Source organism: Myodes glareolus, chromosome 8 (assembly GCF_982192425.1).
Source record: "Myodes glareolus chromosome 8, mMyoGla1.1, whole genome shotgun sequence".
In the NCBI taxonomy this organism is placed as follows: Eukaryota; Metazoa; Chordata; class Mammalia; order Rodentia; family Cricetidae; genus Myodes; species Myodes glareolus.
The window spans coordinates 11,493,030-11,510,388 of record NC_142033.1 but is presented as its reverse complement, the minus strand read 5'-3'; the positions used below and the strand labels follow the sequence as shown (position 1 = coordinate 11,510,388).

At 39.8% G+C, this 17,359-nt stretch overlaps 1 protein-coding gene across 1 annotated transcript in view; it reads left to right on the top strand.

Moving 5' to 3' along the window:
• Cfap299 (cilia and flagella associated protein 299) overlaps positions 1-17,359 on the top strand; it is a 538,871-nt gene that overhangs the window by 12,782 nt on the left and 508,730 nt on the right. The window contains exon 2 of the mRNA XM_048426357.3: positions 9,985-10,115. Coding sequence (XP_048282314.2) covers positions 9,985-10,115 — 131 coding nt within the window. The remainder of the gene's footprint in view (positions 1-9,984; positions 10,116-17,359) is intronic.

Below are 17,359 nucleotides of genomic sequence, written 5' to 3'. Positions count from 1 at the left end.
TCCTATTCTTTAGCTTTCTCAGTCTAGCTTCATGGTAGTGATACCAACAGGAGCCATGTTTATTGGCACAACTCTATGGAGTTTCAAGGTCCCTGCTACCACCAAGAAGCATGCTGTCATGCATTCATAAACACCATATAAGTGTTTGGTAGTGGGGGCCTCTTAAGAGAGCTGCAAGGTTTTCGCAGCTGAAGCTGAGTCAGGAAGCCTCTCTTAAATGAGACATGCTTGCCTCTAGCAGAGTCTTCCTGAGAAAATGCTACTATGAAGAAGCCATGCTTAACTCTGTCCTTTTGTGTCTGAATTATTTCTCAAGCTTTCTCAGGTTTTATGTGGATGTAGTTGTCATGTTGGCACCATTTGTTGGGAAAGCAAAAGGATTTGAGACTTCCCAAGATCAAATTCTTGGTGAGGGTCATTACTCTGATCTTTAGGAACAGGCTCGTCACCATGAACTCACCTTGCCCCTATGTAACACACCTTTACATAGTTAAAGCAATATTCTGTAACATAAACAAATGTAACACACCTTTACCAGTTACAGTAACACACCTTTACATAGTTAAAGTAACACACCTTTACATAGTTAAAGTAACACACCTTTACCAGTTACAGTAACACACCTTTACATAGTTAAAGTAACACACCTTTACATAGTTAAAGTAACACACCTTTACACAGTTACAGTAACACACCTTTACATAGTTAAAGTAGCACACCTTTACATAGTTAAAGTAATATTCGTAACACAGCAGCTTTAAATGCTTAGTACAGGATTCAGGACCTAGAAAAGAGAATTGAATTGTATATCAGGCGTAAACAGGGCTAGAGAATCTGGATTATGTATAGTATAGTGTTTTCTTTGAATTTTTTTGAGTGTGAAGGAGCTACATACAGAGAAACATTTTATTGTATGGACTGCTAAGATAAACAAACATAAAGGTATCTTGACTTCAGAATTTGAGTCTAAGGATATGTTGATTGGGAAAAAAGGGTCTGCTTTTGTTTCCACAGAAGATGAGAACCCCTGAATTAATTCCAGACTAATGTGGTTTGATGCACCAAGATACCCCCCAAAAGGTTACCATGAACACCCCCCAAAATACTTTGCCCAACAAAAAGCAGGAAGCAGTTTGGAGAGAATTATGCCCAAATTCCCAAATATTGTTTATAAATACTTGTTTACATTTAAAGAAGGATATGCTATAGAGATGAATACTTTGCATCAGTATGGATCTTGGTTTATTGATACAAATTAGCTCAATTTTATTATATGAATATTTCTGCTCTTAAGGTATTGTGTTTGTGCAGCTCATTTAAAAATGTAGTGTATAATTAAAAATATAGGTTAATAGAGAGTCAGCTATAATAGTCAAGCTTGTAGTCATGTTAGTTAAGTTTTCTACATATATAGATATATATTTCAGTTAGATAGGTGTTCTTCAAATCTTTCAGAGACCTTCAGAATATGGCATTTACAATGTTTTAAGAACTTGGGACTTTTCATGACAGTGAGACACGTCTGCTCCTGGCAGCACCAATCTACTTCAAGAGGATGATAGCATCGAAGAGGCTCCTTATGGAGTTTGTTAGCCATTTGGGCAAGAAACTGCTCTTGCCTGGATTGCTTGATGAACTGGGCACACAGGACCCACAGAGAAATGACTGCTGAAGTTGCCTAAAGGTGAGGCAGTCCTTCAGAGTTCCTGCTTCATGAAAGGGACTGCCAGACATTCTGAGGACACAAAAGAAAGTGACTGACAAACTGCCAATATAGGCAGACCTGTCTTTGAAATTTCCTGCTTCATGGAAAAGTCTTCCACATACCATGGGCCTATAGGCTGAAGATGGATGCCCCAATGGTACAGAAGAACTTTGGGTGACTGTCCAGGCAGCGAGATGTCCCTGTCAATTCTAGAGTTTTAGAAATTGCTTACAATGTACTTCCTGTTTATTTAGGTAATATTATATCCTTCTGGATTGTTTGATGGAACTGAAGACTAGATTGTTATAGTTATAGTTTTCCTTAATTGTAATAAAAGATAAAGTAGATATCAATATTGTAACTGTAATTCTTGCTTGATATCTATCTTGTTATATGTAATTTTACTTTGTTAAAGTTAAAATCTTACTTTTTATTTAAACAGAAAAGGGGAAATGGTGTGGAAAGGTCTTCTGTATATGTGTTGCTTTTATTGATTAATGAATAAAGAAGCTGGCTTGGACTGTGTTATAACACAAAGTAGAGCTAGGCAGGAAAAACTAAACTGAATTCTGGGAGAAAGAAGGCAGAGTCAAAGAGATGCCACGGAGCTGCAGAAGGCAAAAGATGTGAGTTTTGCTAGTATGCCAAAAGCCTCATGGTAAAATATAGACCATTAGAAATGGGTGAAATTAAGATATAAGAGTAAGCCATCAATATGTAAAGCTGATTGGCCAAGCAGTGATTTAAATAATATAGTTTCTGAGTGGTTATTTCAAGTTTGGGCAGCTAGGAACAAATAAGCAGCCTTCTACAACACTATATAATATATCTTAAGGAAGAAAAACATTTTAAAATTCTATTCTGAGATTATAATTCAATTACAACATTATTCCCTCCAAACTCTTCCATATATTCCTCCCCACTCATCTTCAAATTCATGGTCTTTTTAAAAAACTAATTGTTATTGCATGCATATATGCTAAGTATAACCTGTTCAGACCATGTAATGTTACCTGTATGTATGTTTTTAGGGATGACCATTAGGTACTGGATAGGCAATGAGTGTGCTCTTTCCTGGGGAGGGCAACATCTCCCTTTGCCAGATTTCTTGAAGTTCTTTATGTGGGGTTGAGGTCTTGTGGGTTTTTTGCCCATCCAATTTGTCATGTTCATTGTTGTCATCCTTGTTGATTTCATGTATGGGCAGTCATGTTGTTTAGACTTGATAGGTGTAGCTTCTGTTATGATCAGGAGACACAATCTCACAACAATGGTGGCTGCATTAATCATTTAAAGGCAAGTTAAATAAACAGTCAGATACAGAGTAGGATATTAGGCTGATCTCAGTCTGTGTTATTAACTTGACTGTGAGGGCCACCTGACAGAAATCCTCTTGCTTCAAGTCTCTCAAGTGTGTGAATCTCCACACATTGCTCTAATAGAATGTTAAAGGGCTTTATATGTTAGACTCAAGTATAATTCAACTGCAGTGTGTTTCATTACTAATTTTCTCTCTGAATGATACTCCTACTGCTGAAAATGGGGTATTTAAATATCTGATTTTCAATGTATTGCAATTTATCAATTTATCTTCCATTTCAAAACCTTTAACATTTGTTTTGTATAGTTCAAGTGCACCAATGTTTGATGTGTGTGTGTGTGTGTGTGTGTGTGTGTGTGTGTGTGTGTGCACGCTTCCTTCTGCTTTATTTGGTTTCTATTGGCATGGGGCATCTTTTCCATTCCTCCATTTTCAGTTACTTTAAAAGTGAGGTGGGCATCTTGTAGGCAGCACATAATTGGATTTTACTTCTGCATCTGTCCAGTCAATCTATTCTCTTCTCTTCATTTTTATTTGATAAATAAATTTACATCCAAGGTAGTTACTGATGCATAAAGTTTTTCTACAAATATTTTATTAATGATATTCTGCTTTTTTATTATTTACATATTTCTTATTCTCTAGCTTGTGATTTTTGGGTGAGCCAGCCGGTAATTTCTCTGGCAGATAGAATTTGAATATGGACTCTCCATTACAGCTGAGATGCTTGCTGCTTTCATCTAAGGTCAGGTGGATTAGTTGATTTGGCTCCACTGGGTAAGCTCTGCAACCAGGGCATCACTATTAAGTCACATTTATGTAACGGGGCATCTTTGTAATTCAGGCAGTACTGATAATTTGGGTTAAGCAGTAATAATGTCATGGAAAGGACCCTTGGGATGGTGGAGTAGCTCATTTGTATGGCGGGAGCAACTGGTATATGGAATGCATAGTTGTGGTTTGCCTTTTTGCCTATACAGGGCCAATCAAAGAAACTTTGAAACCAGACTGTGTACTATTTTATTTATATTTTATATTTTTATTTAAAAAATTAATTTTACATACTAGCTCCAGTTCCCATTCCCTCTGTTTCTCCTGCCTTCCACATCCCTCCATCCCACCCCTGTCCACTCCTCAGAGGAGGTAAGGTCTCCCTTGGGGAGACAACAAAGCCTGGTATACCAAGTTGAGGCAGGACTAAGCCCCTCCCTCCTGTTTCAAAGCTGAGCAAGGCATTCCTCCATAGGAAATGGGCTCCAAAAAGTCAGTTTATGTACCCAGGAAAGTCCTATTTCCAGGCCTCCTCCCAACAGATCATGCCACATAAGTGTCACTCGCATTCAGAGGACTTAGTTCAGTTCCATGCAGGACACCCAGCTGTCAGTCCTGAGTCCATGAGCTCCTGCTAGCTTGGGTCAGCTGTCTCTGTTTGTCTCTGATTGTGGTTTCCCAATCACAATCTTGCTCCCACTTGATCATATGATCCCTCTTCTCTCTCTTCTACTCAGTTCCAGGAGTTCAACCTAGTTCTTGGCTGTGGATCAATGTTTCTGCTTCCATCAGATACTGGATGTAGTAGGTACAATGATGACAATTAGGGTCGTCACTAATCTGATTATACAGGTCACACACCTTCTCCACTATTGCTAGGGGTCTCAGTGGGGGGGGGGATCATCCTTGTGAATTCCTGGGAATTTCCCTAGCACCTGGCTCCTCCCTAACTTCGCAATGACTTCCTCTATTAAGCAATCTCTTACATTGTTCCCCCTGTATGCCTCCCCCAACTCAACCATCTTGAGCACTCTTGTTCCCATTCCCTATTCTCTCTCTTCTACTCCCCTTCCCAGTTTGCCCAGGAGATCTTAACTATTTCCCGTTTCTGGCCCTGCATATGTGTCCTTCTTAAGGTCCTCCTTTTTATCAAGCTTCTCTGGGGTTGTGGATTGTAGCCTGATTACCCTTTTCTTTAAGTCTAATATTCACTTATGAGTGAGTACGTATGGAATTTGTGTGTCTGGATTACCTCACACAGGACTTTTTTTTTTTAGTTCCGTCCATTTGACTCAAATTTCAAGATGTCATTGCTTCCTTCCTTCCTTTTTTCCTTCCTTCCTTCCTTCCTTCCTTCCTTCCTCCCTCCCTCCCTCCCTCCCTTCCTTCCTCCCTTCCTTCCTTCCTTCCTTCCTTCCTCCCTCCCTCCCTCCCTCCCTCCCTCCCTCCCTCCTTCCTTCCTTCCTTCCTTCCTTCCTTCCTTCCTTCCTTTCTTTCCTGCTGAGTACTACTCCACTTTGTAAATATACCACATTTTCTTTATCCATTCTTTGGTTGAGGAGCAACTAGGTTGTTTCCAGGTTCTGGCAATTGCAAATAATGCTGCTATAAACATAGGTGAACAAATGTCTTTGTGGTATGATTGTGCATTCTTTGGGTATATGCCTAGGAGTGATATTGCTGGATCCTGAGGTAGATTGATTTCCAGTTTTCTGAGAAACTGTCATTTCTGATTTCCAGGATGGCTGTAAAAGTTTGCATTCCCACCAGCAATGGAGGAGTGTTCCCTTTACTCCACATCCTCTACACCATATGGTGTCATTAGTGTTTTTGATCTTAGCCATTTTGACAGGTGTAAGATTGTATCTCAGAATCATTTTGATTTGCATTTCCCTGATTCCTAAAGATGTTGAGCAATTCTTTAAATGTCTTTTTGCCATTTGAGACTCTTCTGATGATAATTCTGTTTTGATCTGTGCTTCATTTTTTTAAATTATATTATTTGGTATTTTGATGTCTAGTTCCCTGAGTTCTTTATATATATTGGAGATTAGCCCTCTGTCAGATGTGGAGTTGGTGAAGATCTTTTCCCATTCTGTAGGCTTAAGGTGTGTATTATTTTACACTCCTGGGTATGACAGATGTAACCTACCCTATTTACTGAAATTTATTCTTTTTCCCTGTATGAGTGGGACCCTGTGGGTAGTTACAGAGCATATTTTGGAGACAGGATGTTTCAATTTTAAAGCAAGGCAGAGATTCCCATCGTTTTTGATAGTGACCAGCCTACCCTTTTAAATAGACTAGGTGTCAGTATTGGCAGGTCCAGCATGCAACTGTCTGATTTGTGTGTTCACACTCAACTTTGTCCACATATTCAAACTGCATCAAGTTTTGTAGGACTTGGATAGCTCTCATATTAACCAAAGAAAGCGTAATACAAATGCTAAGACTAATTTTGAGAACTGAATAAAAAAGTAAAAGTGAGTGCAGAAATATGTTAAGATATAAAAGTGAAATGATATGTGAGGTGAGAGATATGCTAATCAGTGTATTACCATGAATATGTATAATCATTATATTTTAATTAAACACTGAAAACCAATACTGGGATTAAAGGTTTAAGTAGAGATGTGGTGGGGTAGTATGGGAAAGGAGAGAATGGGTAAGTTAATCGAAACACATATGAAAACTCAGCATTTTATAAACTACTTAAAATATAATCTGAAAAAGAGAGAAGGAGTTAGAATACTGGTAATCTTCAAGGTTGAACAGTGCTTGCTCTTGAAGACATGAGTTATCAAATGGAAATCTGTGTCTGGCATGGAATACCTCTTTAAGAGTTGCTACATGGAGAGGCTACAGATGTCTCAACACTTTCAACTAGATGATCAGTTGATGTTCTTCCTGAAGGCACAATGTACTACAGTTGTAGGAGGTAGAGAAATTCAAGGTGAAACTCAAACACACTACAGTTATGGTTACTAGCACAAAGTCAAACCAATAAGAGCAGCCAGTATTTTGGCATGTAGTACTAATGGAACTCATGGAGTTGCAAGAAGACAAAAGGAGAGGCTATGTAGGAAGAGGGAAGATTGCTGGGGTGTCCAGGAGGAGTTAAGGGGAGTGGGAGATGGATATGACCAAAGTATACATGATATGAAATTGTTAAAGGGTAAATAACCAAGTTAAAGCATTAATAGGTCAAATTTAAAAAAGAAAAAAATTGTGATTCCTGTAGTTTCAGAAAAAGCATTGAATACAATTCTAGCCCTACCTTGATAGATTATTTAAAAACATTTACAGAATATGTAACTCTCAATTTAAATACCCAATTAATGTTCAAGTTAGAAACCTGATGACTATAGGAGCTATTTGCAGTCTAGCCAATATAATGCAATGCTGTAGCATAGGGAAAATGTCACATCTCTTTAGTAGGAGCCAGAATAGGATTATGGGGAAAACACAAGAAATTTGACAGACACTTGACTAGAACAAAACATGAGTTTAACAAGGAAATAAAGACTGAGCTAAAAACAGTTCATTCACTAACAATAAACAATGTGATATCAACAGAAGGCATAAGGTAAACAAAAATAAACAGAGCATCCCTGAGGTAGTAGAACCCCTGGTGTAGGCTTTGTCAAACCCTCTAATGTGCACGAAAGAGGCACTCACAAGACCTGCAGGGGCAATGTTTGAAAAGATAACAGTTTTATGAAGATTATGGATGTCCCAAACCAAGACCCTCGACAGGCTCTAAGCTTAGTAAGCTTAAAGGAACCCACGTTAAGGAGCAGCTTCATGAAATCACTAACAACCAATAATCAACACGAGTATTCAGTGCAGCTAAGGTGTCATGATTGGATGTAGAGGAAAACAGAGGCAGTAACACCTGGACACTTCTCGGAAGCAGCACGCACCGCCCATCACAGCGTACTTATCACTACTTATCGCAGGGAGGCAGAAAACGGAAGGCACTGTAATGAGCTATGTACAGTACCTGCATGCAGAGCTACGAAATGTATAATTGCTAATTTTATTTTATTTATAGTTTATGAAAAGGCATCCAAAATATGTTATTAAATTTGAAGAAGTGGGGTGGGAGAGGCTTTGCTCAACACTTTTCTAACTTGGTTCACGGAAACCTAGCATGCTTATACAGATGTCCAGGAGCAAGGCTTGGACGGCTAGTCCTCTGAGTATCTGATTATCTCTAAGTGGCAAGACTGTAAGTGCTCTATCGTTTGGGTGAGATCGCATGTCTTGACGTTTTCTTCAACAATCATTTTACATTTGTCAAGAAGAGAAGATATATACAATCTAGTGGTTGCCATGATGTTGTGAAATTTGTGGCTAGCCATTACCTTTCTCATGATTTAGATATCATATTTCGGAATTCTAGGCCAGAGAAAAGAAAAAAAATTATGTACAATTTAAAATTAACTCTGAATTGTCATTCTGATTTTTTTGGTATATACATTTTATAGTTGAATAATATTCTTTTAAATCTTGGTAATAGAAAAACTGTTAAGTCTTAACTGTAGTCATTAATGAGATTGAGGGATAAGGAAAAGCCAAGCCGTATTTTATAGTTCCATCTTAACAAGGTGTGAATCCCTGGGATATTCTTGGGCCTATGCTTGGTTGAATAGTTTGATATTTAGTGGCATGTTTCCCCAGACACTAGAACTATATTGTCACAGTAGAAATGAATAGTGACCCCGCTACATCATGCTGCCATGACTGACTTTTGTTTGATTCCTAACACCTTTTGCAAATTTGTTGTAATATATTTAAGTATTGCTAGTTTCAGAAGTATCCAAATGGTTTTGTGTAACTAAGTCAAAACACAAAGGCATGCAAAATTTAGTGTATAAGTAACTACAAAAATGTTTCCAGGGTCCTCAGTATGTAAAATTCTGTGTGATCACAAGAAATTTATGTTCTTGTGGAGGAGGAGGTCTTACTGTCTCGATGAGTAGAATCTGTTCTACAAACTTGTTTTAGCAGTATATTTAGTGCCGTTTATACTCAAATTAGGTTCGAAAACAAATCTCAAATCTGCAATGCTTTTTCTACTAAAGATTAATTCCACTAGGTGGAGGCATTTGCTCACTTTTGTGGTTCACAGTCACTGAACACAGCATTAGGGAAGTCTGTTACGTAGAACATCTGAAACAGAGCAGCAACCTCGATGCTCCCATACCTGGAGCTTTGCATTGTCATGGCCCAGTAAGCGTGTGCAGACCATCCTGTGGTCTTTTAATTCTTAGCAAAGCAGCAGGGTTAATGTATAAATTATTTGATAGGCAGAACAGATTAGTAATCTAGCATTTTTCTTGTGTCTGTTTGTTAGTCCTGTATTTATTACTGATGTCTAAAATATAATATGTGCTGTTTTCATTGTATTTGAAAAGTTTTCATGTCATTTAATGTCATTATTTATTGATAAATAAATATTTCATTTAGTAGTTTATATTATTAATGTCATAAAACATATCTAATACATGGGAAAACAAGTATTATTTTTTGAGTATGTCATACACATAATGTTTATGATACAATCCTTAAAGTATCTGAAATACCGCAAATTTCCATGGCTCAATCTGTTTCCATCAACTTGAGGCATTCTGTGGCTATCTTCTTGGGCGTTTGCTTTTCTGTTCTTACTGGTAAAACCATTACACAGGAACAATATCCTCTTAGCTAAGTAGGAAATTCATCTGCTCCTCTTTAGCTGCATTTGAAGTCGTACTGTTCTGTGTCATCAGCTAATTGACTTAAGTCAGTCTGAACACTGAGCTCTCTGAAAGGGAACCCGTTCTCTTTGTGTGCAGTCGATTCTCCAAGTCTCTTTCATGAACACTATTGTCTCTAATTATATTGCTTTAAAGATACACTGTTAATTGTCTACTGCTGTTTGCATAAATTGTTTAAAAACACAACAGATTTTTGCTCTCTGATCCCTTGGAGAAAAGTTGGTGGTTGATGCTGTTTCTCTTTTCATCTTCTATCTCTGGTTAAAGGAGAAGACCAAGTGTGTCTCATTGTCCTGTCAGGAGGCTGTTTTCACATGTGTAATAGCTCTTGTCTCCTTTTAAAGAAGAACACTTAATTTAAACAATCATTTTGTATATGTTGAAGACCATTCACCCAGACATCTGCTCGTTGGTTTTCCCCTTAGGATGAAAGCCTGGCTCGCCAGCTGGTGGAGCTAGGCTACCGAGGGACAGGAGAGATTGTGAAAAGAGAAGATTTCGAAGCAAGAAAGGCAGCTATAGATATCGCAAGACTTGCTGAAAGAACACAGAAAAAGTAAGTCTCCATGTGCCACATCCAGATTTTGTTATTTCCTAGAGTATCTGGAAAAAAAAAAACTCAACCTTTCTCTACTATGATAATTGCAAAGGTTGCTTGGAGCAGTAACTTTGAGATGTCTCAGACCTGACCCTGCACTCAGGAAGCCGAGGGACTGCCACATGCTTGCAGTAATGCTGTGTGCCAGTTTGATTTACTAATTCAAGAAATGTGAATTCCAAAATATGGCCATTATATCAATAAAGTCATGTTAAAAAGTAACTCACTAGTACTGGTTTTATGCATTTATAAGCGAAAAATATGTGACATTTGCCTTAGAAGTCTTTGTACTTTTGAAGCATATAAACCTTGGCATTGTTTATCATGTTCTTGAATTTCTCAAACACTGATTCATGTAAAGACAATAGCTATCACTGGTTTTTGTTAATGCAATTACTATAAGGTAATATAAAATATGGATTGGATAAAATCTTTGGAGATAGGTAGTTAGGAACTGGGAAGGTAGCTCGTTTGGGAAAGAACTCGCTGTGAAAGCAGGAAGACTTGATTTAGATCTTCAGAATCATGTGAAAATCTTAGCATGTGCATGTGTGTGTGTGTGTGTGTGTGTGTGTGTGTGTGTGTGTGTGTGTTAGCAGTATTGGGCCAGAGGAGACAGGCAGGTCCTGGAGGCCTAGTCCTGGAGTTCTAAAACAGTTGGAGACCCAGTCTCATAAAACCAGGTGGTAAGACTGAGGAGCAACACTTGAAGTTATGCTCTGGTATCCACATGTACATGTCCATATGGGCATGTGCACTTGTGCACACGAGCCCACATGTCTACATAGACACATGTGCATATACACAAAGACAGGTAGTGAGCAGATATTTTCCCAAGTTGAATTGCATCAAGCTGGTAAGACAGTTTTAAAAAATAGTTGTTAAAACAACTATCTACTTAAGTTTGAAAAACCATTAAATTTTAAGTATTGGAAATAATAACTATTTAGAAAATACTGAATTATTCTTAGATAATTTTACATTTTTTTTAAATTTATTTATTTTTATTATGTATACAATATGTCTGTGTATATACCTGCAGGCCAGAAGAGGGCACCAAGCCTCATTACAGATGGTTGTGAGCCACCTTGTGGTTGCTGGGAATTGAACTCAGGACCTTTGGAAGAGCAGGCGATGCTCTTAACCACTCAGCCATCTCTCCAGTCCCCGATAATTTTACATTTTAAATCATCATTTAATTATCATTAGAAATTTCCCAAGTACTCATAGTAGCATGGACTGGGAGGTGCATGGGTTCTGCAAAGGTACGACTTTAGATGGTCATTTTAGTGATGATTGTGTTTCAGAACTACATAATCCTGTATTTTAACACATTTTAACATTCAGCAGTTTATGCTTTCTATTGTATCCATAATGCATAAGTTCAAGAGGTTTGATACCATACACGTTCATAATTTCAACCATCAATGTGACAGCCCTACTCAGTACATCACAAGACTGGAATCTGCCGTTGCTTAGGCTGAATTCTTGTCTGGACCAGGCTCTAAGGCTAACTCCCAGCCAGTCAGGTTGTTGCTTGTGGTTTTGGGGTCGTGGTCTTCATTTCTTTGTCATTTGTATTCATGAGCTGGTTTCTTCTGCTAGAGGCGGTCCATATTTCTGTTAATTTCTCCCGTTCCTCCAACCATAATGGATCATCTTTTGAATCTTTCCATTTTCCTCTTCATGTTATCTTTCCTGATATGGCAGGAGAATGTTCTCTTCTTTAATGTTTCATGTGATGACTGTGGGCCTATCTAGATTATCCAGGGTGGTTTCCTGGTTCCAAAATCTAAACTTCATCACATGTGTAAGGTCCCATTCTGTATGCAATGTGACAGACTATTAGCAATAGGGAGTTGTCACCCTTAAAAGAAAGTTCTACGAGTCACAGGTGATCTATATAACCCTCAACACCTTACACACAGTTGGTCACTTCAGGCTCTAGCCCTGTTAATTTGTAACTATGCAAGTTATATGTGTAAATTGTTTATGTCTTATATAAGAGCTCAGATAGATAGCTAGATGGATGGATGGATGGATGGATGGAAGGATGGAAGGGGGACAGATGGATGGACAAAGACAGGAAGAGACAAAATTTATTTACATTCACGTCATTTTCTAAGAGATATAAACTTTTTCATATTGAGGAGAGTTGGTCTAAAGTTTAAGATCCATCCATGTCACATGTCCATTTTGTGTCTGAGGATCAAAGTGGATTTTTCTATGGGATGGTCTCTTTAACTGTCCGGAGCTGGAAGCCATCAGACTCCTCAAGTGCCAGTCTCGGGAGGCCAGTCCCCACCCAGGGCTTCTAGGAAAGGAAGGCCCTTTCATCTGCCATCTCTTCTGGTAGTCTCTGTTATGGATGTGTCCCATATGTTGCCTTCTGTCCCATGTGGGAGCCACTTTGTTCTTTCCTCTGCAAAATCTGTTTTGGTGTTGTTGACACCACGGCCAGCAGAGGGAGACCTAGAGCCGAGAATATTTGTTTAACAACAGGTATCTAGTGGGAAATGTTTGAGCCCATCTACTGTTAGATATGTTGTGCTCAGAAGTGTGCTCCCTTCTCTAGCCTGCAGATGAGATGCTACAGCAATCTTACAGTTCTGTTGGTTTAGCAATTGTAGAGAAGCCATGGGTAGATGTACAGGAGTATTTTACTTAATAATACCTTCTTCATTGTATAAAAGAATTTAATGCTGAATAAAATGGGAAGGGGTATTTTCATGAGGGAATCACAGAAGAAGGAAAAATATGAAAAAAATATTTTGAGTTTTTAATCATGTACAAAAATTTATAGACAGCAATATGCATTAGGCACAGTGCCAGGTTCTGGGGCCACGTTAGAGTACAAGGCTTGGTCACAGCTCTCGAGGAGTCTGATGACTCGGTGAATAAAATTCTGTCATTGGAGGGAATGGGAAGCAGAAAGCAGCTTGGCAATTTTTCAAAAACTTAAACAGATTCTTACCATATGGCCCAGCAATTTTACTCTTAAGATTATCCCCAAGGGAACTGACAACATGGACAGGTAACATTCATACAGAAATGTTGAAAGCAGCATTATTTGTAGGCGCTTCAAAGGGAAACAATCCAAATTCCTATTAACTGATAAATGGCTAGAAATGTGGTATATATGTATAACTGAGTATTATTCCATTGTGGAAATGCAATGTACTGTTACGTGCTTCAGCACAGGTGAGTCTTGAGAGCATAAGGGTAAACGAAAGGCCCCGGGCACCAAGAGCCAAATATGCTCTGAATGGGATGGTCCCATAGTCTTGGGCATTGGAGCACTTGGTTTGAGGTGGGTGGCGCTGTTTGCAGAGGGTTAGGAATTGTGGCCTTGTTGGGGGAAATAATGGCACTGGGGGTGGGTCTAACACTGTCATCAAAGGTGTAAGCATGCCCATTTCTCCTCACATCCATTATTATTGTTAGTATTTTTTAACATAAGACTACCCTCTTAAACTGCTTATATCTTAATAAACACCGAAGAAGGTGAGATGTGTGGGGATATGCTTGTAGTTCTAGGTGCACAGAAGACAGAGGCAGAAGGAGGGCTTGAGCCCACAAGATTGAGAACTACCTGGGCAGTATGATGTGACTTTGGCTCAAAAAACAAAGTACTAGGTCCAGTGAGCTGGTTCGAAAATGTCACGTAACCACAAAGACTGACAACTTGAATATGATCCCTAGGACACACGTAATAAAAGGAGAGCCCTGCTTACACATTATCCTCCGACCTCCTTACGAGGGCTATGGAGCATACCCTGTACTTCTCTTCAAATACATAAAATAGAATATGAATTACCCTTCCCATACTGGAAAAGCTATCCTCCAGTGATAGATAAAAATAATAGCTACCTTTTTTTCTTTGCTTCTGGTTATTAATAAACCACTGATTAATGATTGTGAACTTTTTTTTTAAAGCTGGAAATTGACAAAGATGAAATGTTGCTGGTTGTGGTGTCATACACAGTTAATTCAAACACTCGGGAAGTAGAGACTCACGCCATTTCTAGTTCACTCTTTCTGTCTCATGATTACTGTTCAAAATATGAGCCCTCAGCCCTGTCTCCACTCTGCCATGGTGATCTCTAACCCTCGGGAGTATAAGCCCAGATAAACGCTCCTGTGAGTTGCCTTGGTCAAACTGTATTAGCACAGCAATATAAAAGGAACAAACTATAAATTATATAGTTCAGTTTATGTAAAATGCCCAGAATAGGTAAACCCAGAAGCCAAGTTGATGCATAATTGTCAAAGCGCTGGAATGAAGGGTTGGAGAACGGCTGCTAATATAAGTGAGATAGTGTCTACGGGTGATAAAATCTATAAATAGTAATTGACAATGCTGGCATTATTTTTAAAATACATTCAAAGCCACACAGTCATATGTCTCTAAACTGAACACCTTTGTAGTCATTTTTTATTTTAATTTTATGTGTGTAGTGTTTTGACTGAATGTGTACCTGTGTGCCATGTGCATGCCTGGTGCCCACAGAGGCCAGAAGAAGGTGTTAGGTCCTCTGAAAGTGGAGTTATAAATTGTTACAAACCTTTATGTGGATGCTGGGAAGAGAACCCAGTGCTCTTAAGAACAGTTCTGTCACTAAACCATTTACATTACATTTTTTGTTTTGAGATAGAATTTCTCTGTATCTTTGGAGCCTGTCCTGAAACTCGCTCTGTAGACCAGACCGGCCTCAAACTCATGAAGATCCAACTGCCTCTGCCTCCTGAGTGTTGAGATTAAAGGTGTGGGCCACCACTGCCCAGCCATTTCTATGGCAATAGGAAGATAATTACAAAACATTACAATAAATGCAAGCATAAGCATCATGGTAATACCTCAAATTCGTACGAAGTCAAGATTTTGGGGATGACTGTGGCAGAGAGGGGAGGTTCCTAAGATACACCTGCTCAGTGTATTCTTTAATGGTGAGGAAGAGTTGTTCTGGCCAAGGAGTGTGAAAGGGGCACATCCACTGAGCTTCACTGCTATGACAAACTCCTCTTCCTCAAAACCATTTCTGCTCTACGGCCACATAAGAACCCACTACCCCTTCCTCTTCTCCTTCTCCTTCTCCTTCTCCTTCTCCTTCTCCTTCTCCTTCTCCTTCTCCTTCTCCTTCTCCTCCTTCTCCTTCTCCTTCTCCTTCTCCTTCTCCTTCTCCTTCTCCTTCTCCTTCTCCTTCTCCTTCTCCTTCTCCTTCTCCTTCTCCTTCTCCTTCTCCTTCTCCTTCTCCTTCTTCTTCTTCTTCTTCTTCTTCTGCTTCTGCTTCTGCTTCTGCTTCTTCCCCTTCCCCTTCCCCTCTTACTCTTCCTCCTCCTCCTCCTCCTCCTCCTTCTTCTTCCTCCTACCCCCCCCCCCCGCCCACATTGTGATCATGCCAGCTGGTTCCAGCAGTCACAGACAAACGATCAAGGTTGGAAAGGAGCGATGGGAGAGGTTTGTCTGCTGCGCCTTTGTGAGGACACAGTGTTATCTCCCTCTCAGGGGTCAGCCATAGTTTTTCCTGAGGAACTCTCTAACCTAGGGCCTCAGAACATCCACCTGCAGTGAGAAGTTCAGCTGATTCCCTTGGACAAGGGAGATGTGAAGCCAAACTTTGGCGCAAGAAGAACCTGAGTTCTTGCAATGCAGTTTGTGGTTTTACCTGCGTCACCCTCCAGGTAGGCAGTTTTAGGTTGAAGCTGCAGGATCATCAGTTGGTTCATGCTGAGTTTGCTTGAATACTGGGGCCACATCCTCTCCTCTGAACACTGCTTGTCTGTCTGCTGACACCGGGCAGTGTGGATGTTGGATGTGGGTGTGGCCCCAGTGCAGTTTTGGTTGTACTGGCCTGACCGATGTTCCTAGAAAGCTGTGATGGGCCTCTGGAATTCCCAGGGAGTCACTGTTAGGAGGCCCCCAATTTTAAATGTCCAGCGATCTATACGAAGGTCGCTGTGGTTAATGCAAACGGTCTCAAAGGTGACTTAGGGTGAGGACCTGCGCCCTTTACCCAGATGATCCTCTTAAACAGAAAAGTTGTCTACTTTTCAGACACTTTGATACTAGTCACTTATAAATTGATTAATTTACTATGCTAAAGTCCACTTTCAACATATTAAGATTTGTCCTCGTTTTGTTCAATTTGCTTTTTCTTTAAAAAAAGTATTTCTTTTTAAGCTTATTTTTCCATTTCTAAGTATGATTACATTATTTCCCCCTTCCCTTCTTCCTTTTAAGCCCCTCATTCCCTCTCAAATTCATAGTCACCTTTAATTATTTCTTAATTATCTTTAATTATTGCTGAACATACATGTATAAATCTATAAATGAACACAACCCGTTGAGTTCATTTAGTGTTGCTTGTGTGTATATGATTCCAGGGCTGATCCCTGTTGTTGAATAACCAAGGAGGGGGCTCATCCCTGAGAAAGTCTTCTCTCAGCAGTCATTAATTGCCTGTAGCTCTTTATGTAGGGATGGAGTCCCACAAGAGTACCTGCTTTCTCTTTAGCACGCCTGTTGGTGTTGTCACTGTTCATATCTTATGCAGGCAGACATCTTCTTGTGGTATCATGGGTGAAGCTTCTATGTCATTTCTAGGAGCCACATTATTATATCAGACTTCCCGGTCCTCTGGCCCCTACAATCTTTCCACCGCCTCTTGTGCGATGTTCCCTGAGCCTTAGGTGTAGAGATTGTGTTGTGTGTGTACTCACTGGGACTGGATACCTCTGATTAGTTGTTCTATGCGCTGTGATCAGATGTGGTTTTCTCTAAGGGTCCATCTGCCCCAAGCAGAAGCTACTTTGACAAAGGGTGTGAGTTACTTTTTTAAAAATTCATTTATTTTACATACTGACCACATGGAAGTTTCCCTTCCTTCTTCTCCTCCCATTTCCTTAGCCACCTCCCATCCCCCCATCTCACCACTCTGTCTCCATTCAGAAAGGAGCAGATCTCCCATGAGAGTCAACAAAGCATCAGGTTGAGGCAGGACCAAGCTCCTCCCCCTGCATCAAGGCTGGGTCAGGCAGCCCAGTATGGGGAGAAACAGGCTTCCAAAAGGCAGGGCAAGTCTCAGGGGTGGGTTCTGATCCCTCTCCTAGCAGCCCCACGAACAAACCAAGGTACACAAAGGTCACACACATGCAGACAGCCTAGGTGGGTCCCTGGGCTCTCCCTTCCTGAGAGCTAGTCT